Source organism: Eleginops maclovinus, chromosome 24, assembly GCF_036324505.1.
Source record: "Eleginops maclovinus isolate JMC-PN-2008 ecotype Puerto Natales chromosome 24, JC_Emac_rtc_rv5, whole genome shotgun sequence".
Lineage (NCBI taxonomy): Eukaryota > Metazoa > Chordata > Actinopteri > Perciformes > Eleginopidae > Eleginops > Eleginops maclovinus.
In genome coordinates this window covers 5,402,949-5,423,269 of record NC_086372.1, presented here as the reverse complement: position 1 = coordinate 5,423,269, position 20,321 = coordinate 5,402,949, and the positions used below count along the sequence as shown (strand labels likewise).

The following is a 20,321-nucleotide window of genomic DNA, read 5'->3' as shown; positions in this document are numbered from 1 at the left end:
AAATGTACAAATATTATGTCACATCCACATCACTTGCATTTTTATTTGATAATGCCATTCACTGGCTACATGTGTTTCTGTGTCCCACTCTGATTTGATGTCAGCCAAAATAAAAAACAATATGACTAAAAGCTGTGTGTATCAGAACTCAAACCTAAAAACCTAAATCTGAAGTTTCAGCTGTCTTTAACAGGAATCAGTCATAAAACGGTTGTGTACAGCTAATGAATAAGTAAAGAGGAAACAATAATTTGTTGTTGTGTTTCATTATTTATTATTCTATTGAAATAGTGATACTGTAGGCTGAGCCAGTGCAAATAATGAAATGTATTGCAATAACACTGTACCAATACAACTACTTTTTTTAAATGAACAGAGACGGTATTAAAAGCATAACTGAATAACTACATTATTGTCTGCTGCATTCATTGCACTGCTTTAGCATTTAGAGTACAAATAAACAAGCAGGTTGATTTTCAGATGTTTAAGGCCCACGGTGTGAAAGATCCTGGTTTACTGGCTGGAATCTGGGAAGAAAATAAAACACAAACCCCAAAAAAATCACACCATGAAGCAGATACAATATAAAACAAACACTTTCTGTGTAATTACACCAGTATTTCTGCAGTTTTTACCTTCTGAGTGAACGGGGAGGCGCAGGCGAGGCAGATCCTCTCCGGAGTTGCAGGGCTGTTTAGAGAAAACGGGCCATATAACCCGGAGTCAGAGCGAGCTGCAGACACAGCGTCTTTGATGGCGAAGAACGCAGTACTGCCCAGGAAGAGGATGGGTTCTCCAATACCCTGCGGAACCAAACACCAGGGACATTTATGGTTTTAATAATTGAAGAAAACACATCAGAAAAAGTAAGAAGATATATACATTAACAGACAAAAACCAAGAAAACAGAAGTCTGTGCATGATGACCTCTGACCTTCGAGGAATAGATGGCGTGGGAGTTGTCAGAGTCGGACAGCAAGTAGACGTTGAAGTGAAGCGGCACGTCGCACACTGCCGGGATCTTATACTGAGACGGACCGCGAGTGTACAGGAGCCCGGCGGGGGAAAATTTCAACTCCTCCAGAGTGTACAGACCCAGACCCTGCATGAAGGCTCCTTCAATCTGAGGAGAGGAGGGAGGAGACAGGAAAGCAAGGGAGGAGGAGGCAAAAAAGATGTGAAACAGTCATGAAAAAAGGGGAAATGGACAACACAAAAAAACACATATAAAATACATTTGTTAACTCTGACTAACTATTGTTGCAAACCAAAAAAATATTGTTAGTCATCTAAAACTATATAGAAAGGATATCTTAACTAACCTTTATTGCTTTGTTTAAAATAAAAAAATAGAATAAAAATAAATGAAAACCACCGAGATTAATCTCAAGAAAAAAGCATGTTGGAAAATATAAAACACCACTCACCTGGCCGATGTCCATTGACGGGTTCACACTTTTCCCGATGTCCGCCACAATGTCTGTCCTCACCGTCTGCAGGATAAAACCCACAAAGTTATTTATTTATTTTGTAGATTTTCCTCTGTCAATATGAAACAAGGTGTTTGACTTCTGACCCTGTAGTCGCCTGTGAGGCAGTCCAGCTCCACCTCACAGCAACACACTCCGAAGGTGAAGTAAGTGTACGGCTGCCCCTCCATCTTCTCCCAGTCCATGTACTGGTCCGGACCTCTGAGGACACACAGGGATGTGTTACCGTCAGTTTATAAATACATAAATAGAAATAACAAAACATTTGAAGTTGTACCTGTAGAATCCAGTTGCTGATAAACTGATTTTCTCCAAAAATGCGGCCATGATCTGAGAACAAATAGAAGAGGTTATTAGGTGTATCAAACCATTCATTTGATAATTCATGTTTTCCATTCTTATACAATTGTACCCAGCTCTCCCATGATCCATTGGAGTCCTTCTTCCTGATTGGCTCCAGTCGCTGGTACAGAATCTGGCAGGCATCCTGAAAACAGAAAACAGAAAATAATACACGTGAACACCTTAGTGACCACTATATATAAAATAAAGTTTACAACTAAACGGTTTAATTTAGAGACTTTGATTACATTATCTTTTTTTTAAACAGAAAGTGAGGTGACCTTCACTGCCATGCCGTTGGCGTCCGTGCCGTAGGACGCAGCGGACGGGCAGGTGTTGGGCACGGTGTTGGTGCTGGTCTCACTGATGTAGATCTTAGAGGTCGGGATGTGGAGCTCCCGACTCGCAACCTGACAGGAAACAGGAAACAGAACCGAGAGGAAAGGATCCAATCTAATTTAGATCCTTTATTAAAACTTTAAATCAACAGCATATGAAAACTTCTTTGCAACCTTTTTTGTCATGTGATTTCCTGTATTACTGCAGGCAGATTTCACTAATTGCGACTCTTTTTCACTCGCACTGAAGAACTTCCTGTACCTGTTGCATCTTAGTGTGCAGCCCCTGACCCATCTCCGTCCCACCGTGAGAGACCAGAACAGAGCCGTCTTTATAGATGTGCACCAAAGCTGCAGCCTTAACACACAAACAAGCACACAATCACTATCGCCGTATATTAAGAGATGTACTGATACAAAACATGATAAGGATAACCTCCCAAGGGACAAAAAAAGACCAAACTGACCTGGTTTAAGAAGCCTTCCGAAAATGCAATCCCAAATTTGACAGGGACGATGGCCATGCCTCTCTTCCTCCAGCGGTGCTGCAGGTTGAACTGCTGCACGGCGCCGCGGCGGGCGCTGTACTCACACTTCTCCTTACACTCCTGCCAGCAGCGGCGCAGGTTCTCCGGGCTGAACGTAAACTTGTAGTGAGTCATCGACGGACCCTCGTACATGTTAATCTCCCGGATCTGATGCACAATTTGAAAACAGGAATTAGGGATTGAACCACTGATGATTAATACTAAGCATATTGAAAGGATTATGACCTGGTCTGCAGAGCGTCCCAGCACCACGGCCACGTCATTGATCATGTTCTCCAGGACCATGAGGCCTTGCGGTACGCCGAAGCCCCTGAAGGCGGTGTTGGAGGGCAGGTTGGTCCTGCAGGCGGCACCGCGGCCCCGCAGGTTGGGGATGTTGTAGGCGTTGTCAAAGTGGAGCAGAATCTTCTCGACTACCTGCCAGAAGGAGAAGGAGAAAATCGAGGGTTACATTTTCTGTGTTTATTTGGAAAATAAATGTGAACGGATGTTACGCACCAGAACAGATTCATCCACAGTGTTTCCAGCGTTGATGTAGTACTGGATATCTGCCGCCACGATCCTCCCATCATGCATGAAACCCACCTGAAAAAACCCCCAATATTTTATCACTTTTCCTGAAAACATTCACAATGCGGGATCCATCAAACTTCTGATTAAAGCTGCAAGCAGTAACAAGCTTCAGCGTCTGGCAAGTGTTTTTTATTACCTTGTATTTGGCGATGACAGGATGGCGGCCTCCTGTGATCAACATGTCCTCTCCTCGCTCCAAAACACAGCGCACTGCACGATTAGTCCTAGACAGAAACATTCAAAGCCATTAAAATAAATAAAAAGAAGAATTTCAGCCTCACACCGTTTTTTGGTTTCATTTCAATACACTAATTGGTTTTGAATCAAACTGATCGTTTCTGATGCTGTTGTCTTTTATTGTGACTTACTTCCACGCAGCCACAGACGTAATACAAGCCAGTATCTCTGTTTTTGTGACCTTCCCTCCGAAAGCTCCACCGATCCGTTTGACGCGACAGGTGACTCTGTTGGATGGGATACCCAACGTCTCCGCTATAGCGTGCTGCGCCCAGGAAAATGAGAGAAAGCCATCATTGGTTTTGAGGTGAACTAAACCTTAAACTCAAAGCCCCTAAAAATGTTTGGATGATCACTAACGGTCTTAAAATCATCAAAATGTCTGTGTACCTGAATCATTGTCAGAGCCTGAGTGGAGACGTAAACGTTGAACTCAGTCTCCTCTCCAACGGGAACTACGAGCATGCTTTGCGTCTCCATGTAGAAATGCTCTTGACCTCCCATCCTAAACTCTCCTGTGGAAGCAATTAGAAAACACAGTGACGTACAAACACTTTGGAAACAAATATACAAAAACAAAAGTAGTCACCCAAATAATTCAGGCAAACCTGAAAAATAAATGGAATAAGTTGAACACTTAAAACATGATAATAAAATAACGATACAAAAACTTAAAATAGTCATCAAGTGCAACAGTCTCCTGTCATACAGATACCTTCATGAATCTGATCCACAGTCTTAAACGCTTCGGTCACATTTCCTCTCTCGATGATCCTCAGAGGCTTGTAGAAAGACGACTTCTCAATGGCTTCCTGTCACAATAACGAGTGGAAAATAATGACTTGAAGCGGGGGAAATGTATTAATGTATCTTCTAAGACTTTTGAATCGATTTACAACTTCTTCAAAATATTCTAAATGGATCTAGATACATCTGCTGACAGGCAATAATCCTATAAGCACTATTATTATAAAATCAATTCCAGCTTAATGTTATTCCGTAAGTCATTTAGAAAAATATGAATGATAAACAAAAAGGCAGTTACCCTAAAGTAACCCAATTTATGGAATTTTATTCAACAGAAAGCATTTCTATTTTCTATACGTACTTTTACGTCCTTAACTAGGACTTTTTCTGTTTATCTTCTCCATAATCTTAAACAAACGTTACTCTGCTTTTATGCCATCATTTCCCAAAAAAGGAGGCACAACACCCGATTACATGTTGTGCTAAATCCAAAGAAAAAGTGCATCTAGGGTTGGATTTGTTACATGTCAGTCAATCTGGACTCCACACACCTCTGCGGTGAAGATGGGATCCGGCAGGTCTTCGTACCCGACCTTCACCGCCGCTGCTCCTCTTCTGGCGTGAGCCCTCGTATCAGCGAGCACCGCACACACCATCTGCCCCACGCAGGACACCTGCCCAGAAAGCACTTAATCAGTTCATAAAAACATGGGGGGGTCTGTAAATTAAAGCACTTCCCGATTAGCTTTTTTAAGGATCTACACAGTTGTATTAGTATAGAGAGTGTAAGACTTGAGTGTAAATGATTTGACATCAGTGTTTAAAGTCAATCAATTTCACTGTTTGCTAAGTTGTACCTTCAAAATAAAATAAAAAGCATTTGAAAATGTGTACACACACCATTACAAAGAGTAGTGCACATGCTCACACTGTACCTCGCTCTCAGCAAGCAGCTCCTCTTCATACCCGAACATTTCCTTGACTTTCTTTCCAGGAATGTCTTTGACTGTGATGACATCCACAACACCGGGAAGCAGTAGCGCCTCGCTCACATCCAGCCCTCTAAAAGTAAAAGTTTGAAAACGATGCAGGAAAACAAAAATGGAGTCAGACATCGGCGTCCCTTTTTCCTTACGTGATTTTAGCCTTGGCTCGAGAGCTGGTGACCAGAGCGAGGAACAGCTCCCCGTCTGTTGTTGGGATGTCATCGCAGTAAACCGCCTCTCCTGTGGCATGGCTGAGGGCGGAGCGATGCATTATGGGACGCCCCACAGGGTCCTGCTCGCTCTGGCTCTTTGACACATGCTGAAGAAGAAGAAGAAGTCAGGTTTGCGTATTCAAAGTGGATTATCCAAGTGTGAAATGCTTTAGAATAAATGAAATGTCTCACCTGGAACTCCTGCAGGCTGGGTTTGATCTCTTTAGGGAGAGGCTGCATTTTCTCAGGAACCTTATCTGTAATCACATTCTGCACACAGAATACATATCTTACTGGTCTCTTGTATAAATGTACATTTGAGGGATTAAAGTATGTTTTTTATCAGTGCCTTGTCCTACCATGTCTCTGAGATTCTGCAGGACCTCCAGGTTGAACTTGAAGAGGAAGCTGAGAGTCAAAGAGCGACGAAACTCCACCTTTCCTCCAGGAGCCGAAGAAGGGAGCACCAACTCCTCCAGCAGGATGTCATAAGCCCGGCTCAGTGTCTCGTCGTCCCAACGCCTGAAGGAACAACTTATTTATTAAAGAAATTAAAGATTTCGAACTTAAGAAAGACAAAAAGAAAGTTGGAAACTGAGGAAAGAAAAATCCTGCTGGTCTACTTCTAATAATCAAACACCTCGAGATGATAGCCTGGCAGGTTTTGGAGGCGCTAACAGTGGTGGGTCCCATCCCTCCGTAGTAAATACTAATGTCCTGCACCACCTGTGACCCCTCGGAGAAGAACACCCTCATCCCGGTGGTCAGCGTGGAGAAGCTGCTCTCCTTCCTGGGAGCCTGCCGGAAAGCTCGGACAAACTCCCCCTGCAGGAACACACAGAGGAGATATTTAACCTTTTAATCAGCGGTTACAAACAAAGGGAACCCATGCATTGTGTATTTGAGCACACAAAATTAAAGCTTGAGAGCAATATTTTTGAGGAGCTCTTTAAGAAAATATATGCCTACCTTCCTGGAGAAGGGAATAAAGACAGAAAGAAGAATCTCCTCTGGCTTCAGGATGGTTTTACCGAAGCTCACAAAGAAGTTTTGATCCAGAGGAACCTCTCGTCTTCCTCCTGGTCAAAAGGAGTAAAAGTGTCTGATATGAATCTTCATTTTTAGACAGTTTAAACTGCGCACAACAGAAATCTACTCACCGTTAGAAATGACGCTCACTCTGCAGTTCCCAGCAGCTAAGACAGGGTTCAGGTCTGAGTTTGGATACGCGCTCATGATGTTGCCTCCAAGAGACTAAACGTTCAAAATTAAAAAGAAAACCTCTTCAGTTATTTCCATTTCTATAGATCTCCTTCATGTTTTCTTTCTTTGTACTGGCTTTGTAGATAAACCTGAATGGAAGATAATTGACAAAAGTGTGAATATTGTCCAGCAGTGGCTCAGTCAGTAGGGGCTTAGACTGGGAATCGTAGGGTTGCCGGTTCAAGTCCCCAAACAGACTTGAAATATGGAAAGTGGACTGCTACTTGGAGAGGTCCCAGTTCACCTCCTAGGCCCTGCTGTGGTGCCCTTGAGCAAGGCACCGGACACCTCCAATCCCCCCTCCCCATTGCTCCCCGGGCGCTGCACGGTAGCTGCCCACTGCTCCTCGTACTAGGATGGGTTAAATGCAGAGGTCAAATTTCACTGTGTGTGCTCTGCTGTGTGCATGTATGTGACAATAAAGAGGGTTTCATCCTCCGACTCTAATATGTTTGCATAATGAAACGGAAACAAAAACTGAAAAAAAAGTTCCTCTAAATGGAAGGACTGATATTTCTCTGATACTACATAACAAATGAGTAAAGTGTTTTTACAGCAACGTTACGGATCTGCTGGCTCCCCAGGTTCCCCAGCTGTCGGATCAGAGCTCTGAACAGCTCAGTTTTCTCCTGCGGACTCTGAAGAAGCAGCTTCTCCAGGAGAGACTGAAGCTCAGAGAGGCTGCATCCCGCCCCCACCCAAACACCTGAAAAGATGCATGGGGGTTCAGAAACAAACAACCTATTGTACCTATATATTCTGCACTGGCAGGCAGGATTATAATCTAAACGATATTTACTTTCAAAAGTAATTATAAACGTGTTTTACCCACCGAGTGGAGTCTGAGTGACCTCAAACAGCTCCTTCACTCTGGTTGGAGAGATGATCAGCGGGTGCACGACGCCTTTAAACTTTATATCCGGACCTTCAACAAAAAACAGAGTATAGGTAAACTTGGGACAATAATGTAGAATAGAATATCAGAAGTTTATAATCTGAATATATATTTTTACCTGAAGTATTTTCACTTTGTTGCTTACTAAAATAGAACCACAGTTTGTGTGAAAAACACAAAAATGTGAAGAAAGTCTGATCAACTTCAAATTAAATCTCACCTATGTTTGTGTTCCCCATCACCAGAGGAGCTGCAGGGTTCCTGGTCTTCAGCTGCAGCAGCTCCTGCAGGGAGGAGGGGGACACCCAGCGCATCCTCTCCCCCTGGAAGGTGAGGCTCTGAGGGCTCGCCGTCTCTGACATCAGCTGTGGAGAAAGTGGCATTTTAATGCTGCAGATTAATGGCAAAGACATGATGAACACAAACTGGAATGACCCTCTGTAAGTAAACACTGCAAGCAGGAGGTTAAATGTTGACTTCTCGTAGCGTGAAAAACATCTTGTGACTTACGATCAGTTCAGGAGGAAAGATGAGCTCCTGCGTCGGGTCCAGAGGAAGAAACTCGTCCTTGTTAAACAACTGTGGCTTTTCCTGCAGAACAATGAGAGAGGAGGAAGAGCAAGCATTTAATGGGATACATGGGACACCATGGCACGATTATAGGAATGGTGTGGGAAGTAAAAGAAGAATTCTCACCCAGAGAAAAATAAATGGCATAATAAAAGCACGTTTTAATTTAGTTTATTTTGAGTTTATTTTGTTGTGCATGTTCTGTTTCGAACGTTTCTGAAAATGCAATAATAAACAATATAAAATATAATAAAATAATAAAAAAGTATTTGCATTTAACTAAAATAAATCCAATGAAATAAAACCAAAAGAAAATGTAAATTAAAATAACTTTAACTCACACGTTCTGCATCCTCAGTGTTTTCCTCTCCATTGAGGCAACAGTCTCCGGCTCCATTAGCTTGACAGCAGTTTGCTTCCTGTTGGTAAAAGCAAAAACCTATCACTAAAATGCATCAAAATGATTCACCCGAGTTTACTGCACCAGTTGTTTTTTGTTGTTGTTGTTTTTGCCATCACACATTACATTGCAGTCGCGCATGAACTGAATTATGTCATTTATTTTTGCCGTAGAGATGAGCTTTGTACCGGGCAGAAAGTCCTGCAGCCGTCGATAATGGGCCGGTATCCAGTACAGCGACACAGATTTCCTGGAAGAACAAAAACACACAAAGACGCTGCATGTCAGATTAAAGACACTTGTTTGTGGAATATGAACAAGGCACTAAAGAAAACATGTAGAAATATTTAAGTGACTTCAGAAAACTCACTATAAAAACAGTAGTACTTCCAACCTTGAAACGTGCACATTTTATCATTATTTTGGTGTTTCTCAACAAATGCATGCTGGCAACCGTTTGCCAAATCACAGATAAAAATTCACAGTGCTTTTAACATGTAATCATTGTTGTGTGTTGTATTTTAAAACAGTGCTCATTTCCAGGTTCATATTTGTATTTAGTGTCTCTACTGTGACATGTTTACATGCTTTAATCTTCAAAAAGCTCTTTATTTTTCTCATACTGCCTGGGCTCAGAGCCCCTCTTCACACCATCTGTCTGAAACTAGAACCCAGGCTCTCTAGACTTTAGAGTAGATGAATTATATTTAGTAATAAAAAACATCGACAGACCGGCAAGGTGCTGTGTGATGTCCTCCATGCTGGGCTGAGGTTTGTTCCTCAGCAGCGTGTACATCGACATCACCATCCCCGGAGTGCAGAAACCGCACTGAGAGCCGTGAGCCTTCGCTATGCGCTCCTAAAAAAAACACAGCATTAATAAAAAAAAGACATACATTTCTTCCTTGACGAAAGTGTGTTTTGCATTAAAAGTGAAGTGTGTTTGGGGCTGTACATCTAGAGGCATTTACTGTGGTGTAACGTGCATGTGTGTTATTAAAATTTGGGAAATGGAGGAAACAGTTCTGCAAACATACACTATCTTCATGGCAACTTCCTGCTGCTTGTGCAATAGTGCATTCTGAGGAGAGGTTGACTGACTTGAGTTTATGATACACTTTTATTGCGTGGTATTGTTTCACAAAGTTAGTTCGGTTCAGAGTGCATCAGCAGAAATGACATTCTTCTTAAAGATGGCTTTAAATGATAAACAGAGGGAAAAAGGACCAAGAACACAAGTGAAGAAATCCAAGCAGCCATAGAAAGTCAAAAAGAGATGTGACATTATTCAGATTTTAGATACAAATGATCCCTCTCTTCTCCCTCTGCACTTAATGTTGAGGCGGACATGAGCAAGGCGTCCCTCACTGACCTGCACTGGGTGGATGCGGCTCTTGGTGCTGCCGATTCCCTCCACCGTGGTGACGGCAGCCCCCTGCAGCGTGCAGAGCGGCAGCAGGCAGGCGTTCGCTGAGAAATGCCTGAAAGTAGGGTGAAGGGAAACTGACTCTTCTGCAGAAAACCTTTGAATACACCCCCATGGTCCTCCTTTGTTATCAGAAAGGATACATGATGGTTTTGGTGGCGGGTTGGTAGCGGGACACCATGACAGTGCACGCCCCGCAGCCACCACCCCCGCAGCCAGACTTTGTTCCCGTTAACCTCACTGCAGGCACCGTCAAGGGAAATAACCAAGATGCAAGCACACTAATAGACTCAAATCAAATAACTACCCATGCATTGTAAAATGTATTACAGAATCCTGTGTATTGCACAACAGGGTTATAGTTTGTATTTGTGTTTGTGTATGTGTGTGTAGTCCCCAAAATAAAAAGTGTTATAGTGGATTTAAAGCTGGTCTGAAGGATACACTTCTCCCTGAGGAAGGACAGCAGCATGGTCTCAGGGTCGGCATGCTTCTCTGTTACCTGTTCAACAAAAGAAGCAATACTTATCTTAATAAACTCAATTTGCATATGAAGAAAGAAATCACACATGCATTCAATAGTTGAAAACCAAATCCCACAGTGCCAGAAAACAGAATCCAGTTGAGACAAAAGTCGTGTGCAATGCCTTTTGCAAAATTCTGCTGCTTATAACAATATAATTTCCCAATCTGAGATCAATACATTTCATCTAATCTAATCTCATGTAATATAATGCAATCTAATGTTATGGCTGTTTTTGTTGCTGTAATTTTCCATCACCGTTTGCAGTGCAACACGAGTTTATGACTTAAAAAACGACTTTTATTTTTAATTTAAATGTCTATTTTCTATTTTCCATACCCCTCACACTGTTTTATGAGACGAAAATACAACTTTTGACGTTTGTGAAAACTGTGCAGCATTTCTGACAGACTTCAGCTGAAAAAACGACTGGCTAACAGCTCAGACTTATTATTATGAAATGCTAAAACGTACCTTTTTTCCGTTGATAAAAAAGCACAACATATCTCCTTCACCTGCAGACATCTTCAAAGTGAAAGAGACGACGTTGTCAACACTATAAAAATAAAGTCAGTCTGAATAAAACACAACTTTTGCCTAACTGGACTTTCAAAATAAAACAAAACGGAAAATACGTTAATTTGGTCAAAGTATAACACTGGTATTTTAAGATGTGACTATTTCAATGTACTTTCAAACTGTATTTGATGTGTTGAATGCGATTTTGTGAAATAATTGTATCTTTTGGATGAGCGTTATAAGTGAAAACCTGATGCTTTTATTTTGGATTCATTCTCAGTTAACTTCCGGTTTCTAACTGGACTGCCGCTGCTCTCTGACTTGATCAACAAACGCCCACCTCTGACCTCAAAGGACCTGCAACCTTAAACACAATTGACATACTTTTTCAGACACTAAATTGGCAACAATATAACTGGAAAACGTTATTATTATTCACTCTGGAAATATATAATTACATTCGCTGTTATTCTAGGGTTTTGGAGCATTTTAAAAGTGTAATCATTGCTGTAGAGGCCCCTTCCTCTGCAGCATGTTATGTAATTCATTTAATTTCATTTAATAATTAACCTGCATTGTGCTCGGCATGTAACGATCAATCTGTGTCAGGTTTTGAGGTTATGTAGTTGTGTTTTATGAGAAACAAATACCAAAAGAATTGCTCTTAAGACTCAGTTATTATCAAATTACAGTTTCTATCTTATCTCTCCCCTACCCTAGAGAGAAAATCTGTATCAGACATAAAAAATACTGACTTAAGGACGTATATTAATAAAGTGGGTGAGCTTTGACATGCAGAAAGTGGAGTATAAAACAAAAAACAACAAGAAAAAGTATATTTGTATGTTCCTTTTTCAGTTGATAGTAACATATAATCCAGAATGTACATATTAAAGTGTGCAATTTATCATAATCAGAACAGGTGTTTCAACAAAAACAACATCCTTATGTGTTATGTTATTGCAGAGTTAATATAATGCATTGTTATCATATAATAATATTATATTTTTAAGGCGAAACAACGTAAAGCAGTTTATGGTCACACAGGGTGCAGGACTTAAGTGTGCCCACAAGAGGGCGCTAAAGTATCAGCAGTCAGTTTACTGCAAATAGAAATATAATAAATAGATTGTATATTATATTAATATGTTGTGTCACTAATGAATGCTTGACTCTCACTTTATGTACAATACAAACTGTGCAGCTTCCAGGAAGTCTTCACCTCATCATTATATCCGGTTAGATTTCTGTGAGGTCACTGAGTACTAAATCAGTTGATCCTTGTCATAAACACTTTTCTTTATAAATGTTTTATATGCACAGATGCTTTCTTCACTTTCTTCACTTTCAATGTGTACATTGAGTACAGTAAAAACAAACTGCTCATGTACATTTCTGTTTATTTGTGCGCTCGTGGGGGTTTGCTTTTCCATTTCTGTCCCATATTCTGGGATGGGATTTAGTTGATTATTATCTGTCATCAGTTAACAGGAATTAACCTCCTGCTCCTCCTCCTGTTATTTCCTGCTGCAGATATGATCAGATATGTGACTTTTACCCCTCTAGCATTACTTTCTTTCTGGATATTTTGCAGCTATTAAGATATTTCTACAGTTTTTCAACTCAACACCAATATTTGTTTAAGCAATCATGATAAAGCCCTTCTTGGTTTATAATACAGTTTCAATAAAATAGCCATACATCAGTTTGAGAGATGGTATCCTCTCCAGACAGATTAACTTAAAATAATGTAACACAATGACACAGTCTGGGGGTTATTTCTGTCAACTCCCAGCTTGCTTTGGGAGAGGGTCCCGCCCTCTTGGTTACAGAGGTGTGCCGTGTAATTAAACATGGTAATGACATGCTCCTCCTAACAGCCGTCATTAAAGTGATAAATCTTCTTTCTTAAAAAGGATTTAGATTGGACTTATTTGAGATTTCAGTTCCTTTAAACTTGACTTCCAAAAGACAAAAGTTTTTTGTTCACATTTATATATTAAACATTCATTTTTTGTTTTGTTATATTTTTTCAAACATTTAGATACTTTAAAAAATGTGTTTTTCTAGAAGAATATATACAATTATATTTATTTAATTATCTATTTTTTAGTTTGTCCCCTTTTGGGTTGCCATATACTTTAAATGAGCTTTGTAAGAAACGTAAAATAATGTTGAAATGCTACAAAATGTTGAGCTGAACACATCTATTCTTCTCTACAGACTCTTATAGACTTGAATTGGCTTAAAAAAATAAGTGATATTTTTCAGTTTGAAGCGTTCAGTCTCCCTCTCTCCTCTCAGCCTGCAATTAAAATGATAATGAACGTGTTTTAAATGTGGCGTGACGTCAGCACTGACCCTGGGTTCACCCCGAAAACTCAGCAGGATTATCCTCTGCCTGAACTGTGTGTGTGTGTGTGTGTGTGTGTGTGTGTGTGTGTGTGTGTGTGTGTGTGTGTGTGTGTGTGTGTGTGTGTGTGTGTGTGTGTGTGTGTGTGTGTGTGAATGAATTCAAATGCAAAACTAACTGGATCAATCTGCAGCACAATTTGCATTTTAATACGCAGAGTTCATTTCCAAATTGTCTATTAAACCACTTGAAACAAACGGGTAGAGTCTGTAATGCTTTGACTGTGTGCAGAATACAGGGATTTTCTCTCCATATGTATATGCAACAGTGGCTATTTTTAGGACAGTGTTATGGGACAAATCATCGAAACAGAAGCAAGGCAGAGATTAAACTTTATCAAGATCGAGAAAAGCTTAGGGAAAAAAATGGATTTGTCTCGCTTGCTAGTCAAATAGCAATTCAATGGAGACATTTGACAGGTTATTTGTGTGAAAAGGTGGAAAACCTGTGTGTAAATGTGAAATCTGTGAATGTAAGACAATGCTTTGACCTTGGACCACCAATAAGGCTGCATGCAAGTCCTAATGTAAGCGATCAAAGCAGATTTTTTAGATTAAACCAGTGATGTTTTGTCCACAAACACAGCTCCTGAGATTTAAATACGTCTTATATTCAGATAAAAACAGTAAACATGTCTCCTTTACTTCCAGACTCCTAAATCCCTGAGGAGAGATAAAACGTCTTATTCTAGGAACACAAAGTACACGGTGCAATTTCCAGTAAATAACAGTAGTTTCACATGTCAGTGGTTACACTTTGACATGACAGCGGCTTACAGTCTCACAGACCATAATAATAAGAGGTTAAGAAGTCACGCACTAGACACTGCAGAAACGGGAGGGAAGGTCAATTCGTCTCGAGACTGAAAACATGTTCTTCAGGTTCCTGGAAATAGTTTGAAGGCAGATTCTTTTACAACATGAACATCTAGTTTCCTTGCATAATTTATTTCCATGTTTTTTGTTGCATATTTTCACTTTTTCTACTTCCTATTTTTATTAAACGTTTTGGTTTTAGTTGAATAGAAATAGAGCAAAGCCCCATTTCCCCCGGGATGAATAATAATGAAAAACAAGTTCCAGCATGCTGCTAAAGTGGGTCATATGAAGAATTTACTTTATATTGTAATAAAGTGAATCCTGTTTAATGACAACTTACAACAAGAGACACAACTGGCACTTATCTGCTGGGAACTCCCACCCTGAAGCTTCAGAAACAAAGTACACACACACACACACACACACGTTAAATTACAAAGACTTTAATCCCAAAAATATCTTTACTTTTTTCCCATTTTTGGCACATTGTTTGGTCTTGCTGTATATTGGCTGTAACACTGTACTGTATAACTTACATTGTGTGTCATGCAATGTTCAAAACAGCCCGATTACTTCAGAGATGCTACGTTCACGTCGGATCCATGTTGGGAATATAATATTCAAAAGAAATAAATATCTTGCCCCTTGTGGTTATTATAAGAGGGCATTTTTTCAGCATTCTTAAAGATTAAATGACCAAATCAACCTGAAAACATGCTGCAGTTTATCATTTAAAATCCATATCATCTTGTGAAAATGAAGCTGCAGCATTTCCTTTTTTTATTCTGACGTGAACACGGCATTAGAAATCACTCCATCTGAGAAATCAACAGTCCTGTCAGTAAGACAAGACATATTTTCTGTGAATTTTCTTTATCTTTTCTGCGAGCTGCTACATTATCGGGGTTGTGGACTGAATTACAGGTACTCATTTAACTTTATAACTATTTTATAACTCAACTGGAAGACCACTTTATGATTAAATATCATTCAATAAGAGAAGTCATGTTTTGGGAGAAGCAGAACAGGTTCCAGCCTGTTGTTTGTTTCATCGTGACAGGAAGACACTTTGCCCTTTCTGACGCATACAATCACGACTACACTGTGATTTCCCCCTTGTGAAACGCTAACAATGCACAATCATAGTTTGCATTTGAAGTCCATTTGTTTGGAGGCTTATTATGAGATAAAATGGTTATTTAAACAAGAATGAAAAGACACTTTCCAGCCATGGCACTGGTCTTTACACCTGCATATTTGGCTCACATGTACGGTGGCCGACAGGTGCAAACGTGTGCCAACAGCCCAAACCATTTCCATTAGGAGGAACATGCTGCAGTTTCAGAAACGATGCAGATATAAATACACAAAAGTGCTAAAACACAAAAAAAGAAACACCTGCACTCAGAAGTGCAGCTGGGACCGGAGCGCTCGGTGACGTTCTGAGATCCTAAAGCTGTGTGTTGTTGTTAAAATGTTTTACTGTTTGATTTGAACAATGTGATTCCTTCAGATATTATTGCCAATCTGCTGGTAGCTAGCTAGATAATGTAGCTAACCTGTAGCTAAATATACTATAATCCTCAAAAGTCGACACGCTCTCCGGTCCCAGCTGTGTGCATCCCTTTTTAGTGTCCCCAGGGTTCTGAGCTTCTTGCAGCTTTTTGTTTATGCAGCGCTCTCAGTAAACACTGCGCACGTTTCGTCAAGTTGGTGTCTTCATTTTCATGTGTTTTGGCACTTTTTTGTATTTGCATCTCTTCTGAAGCTGCAGTGCGTTTCTCCTAATGGAATGTTTTGGGCTGTTTGCACATTTCGGTCACCCTACAATGAGCATATGCTGCAAAAATAGCTACGTTAATCTGGGTTTTCATAACCCTGTATGTACGTTTGCAACAAATCAAGCTTTGTTCATGGCTGCTGGATGCGCTCTGTGCAAGTATTTGGCAGCAAACTGCAGCTGGAGATTAGTTTGCATTAATTGATGCTGCAGCAAATTCAGATTATGCAACTAGTTGTTACTTTTCTTGGAAGAAATTGTCTTGCAAAGAGTTAAATGCTCATGTAAAGTATAAAAAGCTTGTCATGGACTGAGAGAAACAGTCAAAATCACACAGAAACAAATAAAAATGGAGGATGGATGGAAGAGGTTTGCCTGCTCTGGGAATCATCTTTGGTGCAACACCATCTCTCAGCATCACATTAACAACAGTCTTGTTATATTATCTATAAAGTATCCCTAATAAAACTCTTATTTGTATATTTCTACATCAGGGACTCAATAGAGACACTGTCAGACAGGTTTACAGGTTAACACTGTTCAAGGCAAGAAGATTATATTGTCTGTGTTTTTGTCATTCATATCTGATTTGGTTGTTTTCTGTCAATTCAATTGTTGGTAAATGGAGTTTAGACAGCTCTCTTTCTTTATGTCCCTCTATAACATTCATATACAATCATATATCCTATTGAGATTAGAGTGACAATGTGTTTTAGCATCACTATCAATATATTTCTGTCATATATGGAGACTATGATGATATTTATGCTTCATGGTGTTTTTTTTCTATATATCTGCTATATGTATCGCTGTGGTAAAGATTAAGAAACCACTGTGTTCCTTTTTTTAGGTTTAAGGTCGAGGTAAATTAACATTTTGGTTTTATTCTCTAAACTATTGACATTTCTCCCACATTTCCCAAAAATATTGTCATTTAAAGATATTATTTGCATAAATAAATCAATGCAATTATGCAAAACTTTTTTTACTAAATTGTAACATTTTTAAAATAAATCGTAAAACATTTTCCCACAAAATATAATATAATAATATATAGATTTATAGAAAATATTAGCAATAAAATAATCAAAAATATGTAAATATTTATATAAATATAAAAAGCTAAAGTAAGAAAGTGAAAAATAAAATTGAAAAACTTTTACTAGACCTTAAAGCAAAAAGGAGAATTTGGGAGAAATGTTGTCATTTGTTGAGAGAATAAACACATGTTTTAATTTGACTCAAAACACCTTCCTAATAGCAAAACCAGTGGTCCCTTAATTTTAACCAGAGCTGTATTTATACTAATGTAAAGTTCTATATATTTCTACGCCATCACTGCCTCTTCTTCTTCTGCTTCAGAGACTTCCTCCTCTTCACGATCATCTCGTACAGTTTATCCATGCCCTCCTCCAGCCCCTCACCGATGATGGCGCAGGACGGCTGGACGTGGTAGGGGGTAGAGGGGGGGAGCTCTGAGAGGGCCAGCTGCCTCTCGATCTCCCCCACATCCAGAGCCCGGGGCAGGTCCTGCTTGTTGGCGATGACCAGCAGCGGGGTGCCCTGGTTCTCTGCGAAACGCGTGATCTTGTGCAGTTCGGTGCGGGCCTCCTCCAGCCGCTCTGCGTCCACTGAGTCCACCACGTACACGATGCCGTCCGTGCAGCGGCTGTACGGCTTCCACAGGGGCCGCAGCTTCTCCTGGCCCCCAACGTCCCAAAAGTGGCAGCTGATGCCCCGAGAGGCCCCTGCACCTCCCAGCCTGATCTTCTCTGTGTTGAAGCCGATGGTGGGCACCGTGTTGACAAACTCGTTGAATTTGAGCCGGTACAGCACGGTGGTTTTCCCCGCAGAGTCCAAGCCGAGCATGACTATGTGCAAAGACTGGAAGGCACCCAGGTTAGTGAAGCTGTTCCCCATGGTGCAGCCTGGGAAGGACACGCAGGAGATGCTCAAATGTCCCGGGAGTGATCCATAGTGCGATCAGATCACAAGGTGTGACAACGCGCCTGACCCGCGCTTCTCCTGCTCAGCACATGTGGAGGGTGCAGCCCCGTGTTGCGCGGTGGCACTCCGGCAGCCAAATAAGCCGCAGCATCCTTGGACTCAGTCCAACAGGCGCACAGACAATCACAACATCGCATGCAAAGCCGTGCATTCACAGTGCGCACAGCTCTCCAAATGCGCTAAATTACGCGTGGCCAAATGTCACATCGTGTCTCCAAGTGCGTAGCAGCTGTCCTCATGTAGTAACACACACAGACAAACACGAGTGATGGTGTGTGACGCGTGGATCAGCCTCTAAATGTTGCCATGAAAAGATGCGTCAAGCTGAGGTAGAAGACTACAAAATAAGACTCTGGTTAAGCAATGGTGCCTAAAAAATAAAAGCCTCTCCTGTTCTGATGCAAACCCGCCTAAAGCATCTTGGAGAGGGTTTTATTTTGGAAATCATTCATTCCTGTTTTCGGTTTTAGTGTTTCCTCTGCGCACTGACTGAGCTGCATGAGCTGCTAAAGTCTGACACTTCGTGGTGAAATATATAAACTGCAGCCTGGTAATGCTGTGTATTTTTATAATAATAAACCATTAAAAAAGTGTGTATGACAAAGAACCAGTAAGGACCCCATGTTTGCATGAGAAGTGAAAGGACAAAACGTATTATTTCAAAACTTTTTCAACTATATTTGTAATAAGTGTATTTATATTAATTTCGTATCATAATATAATACTCAACTCTAATCTATTTTATTTAATTACTCTTTCTTTAAGAAAGAACATTGTTCGACTCACAGATCCTTTAGGCTTTCACAGGTCAATGCATTTTATCAGGGACTTTATCTGTCATTGGTAATTTAAAGACTATTTAGTTGTGAGAAAAATAACCTTGTCCTACGTCAAATACACTGATGAGGATACAAATATTGCAATAGTAGAACATTTGACAAAATAAAAAATGGTTGTAATTATGTAATTTAAAGAAATGTTTGCTTGGTGTAATTGCAAGTTACTGCCGCTAGATGGCAGCAATGTGTTGCATAACAGGATACGCTCATCGTCAATCACAGTAAACTAAACCATTTTTGCATCACATTTTTGAGTTTTTGCATTAGAGTCAGACTTTTAAATGATAAAATTGAGCTAGGAGATTTGGGGGACGTGAAAACAACATTGATGTGAAGTCTGTGTTCATACAGCACCTGTCTGTCCTCCTCTGAAGTTTTTCTTTGGTGTTTGGAGACTGTTCTTGTACAAATCGACGGTCTAAAGATAGAGGGTGACTCATAGTGCAGGATACAGACTGTAAATACACTCTTCTGTGTAATTACTGTTAACTTGACTTTAATGTAGCTTAAAAGCCCCCAAAACACACACACACACAAACGGAGGAGTTGTTCACCTGTTGTGGATGATTTACTTCCGCATTGGACTGTGTGGGCGGGGTCAGATCCGGCTTGATTGGCAGATTCCTGTTAGATGATTTATAACTTTATTTTTACAGCAATTTTCAGACAGAAAATGCAGCAAAAAGTGTTTTAAAATATAGGAAAAAATATAAAAAATTGAATATAAAAGGAGGAATATAAAAAAATCTAAAAGGAAAAAATACATGTAAGATAAAACACACTTTAATTTAATTTAAAACAAGATGAACATGTTATAATTAAGATGAATTATTACAAAATATGCTAATGATGATCATAATATTTATTCTCTTATATTTACCTGTTTCTAGTTTAAAATAAAGGCTACTGCTTTCCATTTCAGCAGGTTTTAGTGTCCTTGCAGGCAAGTTTGCTCTATATACACACATTCAACCTGCAACACGGTCTAATTATATTGAAAAACGGAGTAAAACACCTGCAGAGGCTCTAATAACTTAAAGCAGTCCCTGAACACACACACACAAACAGGCAGCAACACTGACACTAATTGTTCCCCTTGCCCTCCTCCATCGATCCCCCTGCTAATGAGAGTGTGTGAGATCGATGAAAAGAATTATAAACAGGGCGTACACATGCACACACACATCCTGCTTTTATAATCTCATACACTTTCTTTCTAACAAGGCTCCTGAATGTGTCTCCTCACCCACCGCCCACACATCTTCTCATCCATTAAACAAGAGGCCTATTTACCTCTAATTTATTCCACTCCTCCTCGTTGTTCCTCAGGTAACAGACGACAAGCGGCTGGCAGATGTTGAGAAAGGTTAAAGAAAAAACAGGACAGGCTTCTCC

General features: G+C 40.3%; 2 protein-coding genes across 3 annotated transcripts; both read right to left on the bottom strand.

Moving 5' to 3' along the window:
• Positions 1-250: 250 nt before the first annotated feature.
• aox6 (aldehyde oxidase 6) lies at positions 251-11,097 on the bottom strand. 2 transcript variants are annotated; one of them, XM_063878177.1, is made up of 35 exons: positions 11,025-11,097; positions 10,472-10,529; positions 10,171-10,267; positions 9,974-10,082; positions 9,334-9,460; positions 8,790-8,851; positions 8,543-8,620; positions 8,142-8,222; positions 7,852-7,996; positions 7,569-7,661; positions 7,291-7,442; positions 6,634-6,727; positions 6,443-6,552; positions 6,114-6,298; positions 5,833-5,995; positions 5,666-5,743; positions 5,411-5,580; positions 5,211-5,337; positions 4,827-4,949; positions 4,244-4,340; positions 3,919-4,043; positions 3,660-3,793; positions 3,428-3,515; positions 3,217-3,303; positions 2,944-3,135; positions 2,638-2,865; positions 2,433-2,528; positions 2,114-2,242; positions 1,903-1,977; positions 1,768-1,820; positions 1,577-1,691; positions 1,428-1,493; positions 935-1,123; positions 636-803; positions 251-527 (listed from the first exon to the last, which is right to left on the bottom strand). In XM_063878177.1, the coding sequence occupies exons 1-35, from the start codon at positions 11,073-11,075 to the stop codon at positions 477-479; spliced, it is 3,996 nt and encodes a 1,331-aa protein (XP_063734247.1). In that variant the 5' UTR covers positions 11,076-11,097; the 3' UTR covers positions 251-476. The 2 variants fall into 2 exon arrangements, with proteins under 2 accessions (XP_063734247.1, XP_063734246.1); XM_063878176.1 differs by having other exon boundaries at positions 2,638-3,135.
• A 3,630-nt stretch (positions 11,098-14,727) lies between these two features.
• Positions 14,728-18,386, bottom strand: arl4ca (ADP-ribosylation factor-like 4Ca). Its single transcript, XM_063877980.1, has one exon. It carries the CDS (start codon positions 17,998-18,000, stop codon positions 17,416-17,418), a length of 585 nt encoding a protein of 194 aa, XP_063734050.1. The 5' UTR covers positions 18,001-18,386; the 3' UTR covers positions 14,728-17,415.
• Positions 18,387-20,321: the final 1,935 nt, after the last annotated feature.

Coding starts and splice junctions, on each gene's coding strand:
- arl4ca (XM_063877980.1), bottom strand. CDS start 18,000: ATGGGGAACAGCTTCACTAACCTGGGTGCCTTCCAGTCTTTGCACATA.
- aox6 (XM_063878176.1), bottom strand. CDS start 11,075: ATGTCTGCAGGTGAAGGAGATATGTTGTGCTTTTTTATCAACGGAAAA. Junction 7,997..8,141: donor TCTTTCCTCCTGAACTGATC/GTAAGTCACAAG, acceptor CTTTCTCCACAG/CTGATGTCAGAGACGGCGAG. Junction 804..934: donor ACGCCATCTATTCCTCGAAG/GTCAGAGGTCAT, acceptor TTGGTTCCGCAG/GGTATTGGAGAACCCATCCT.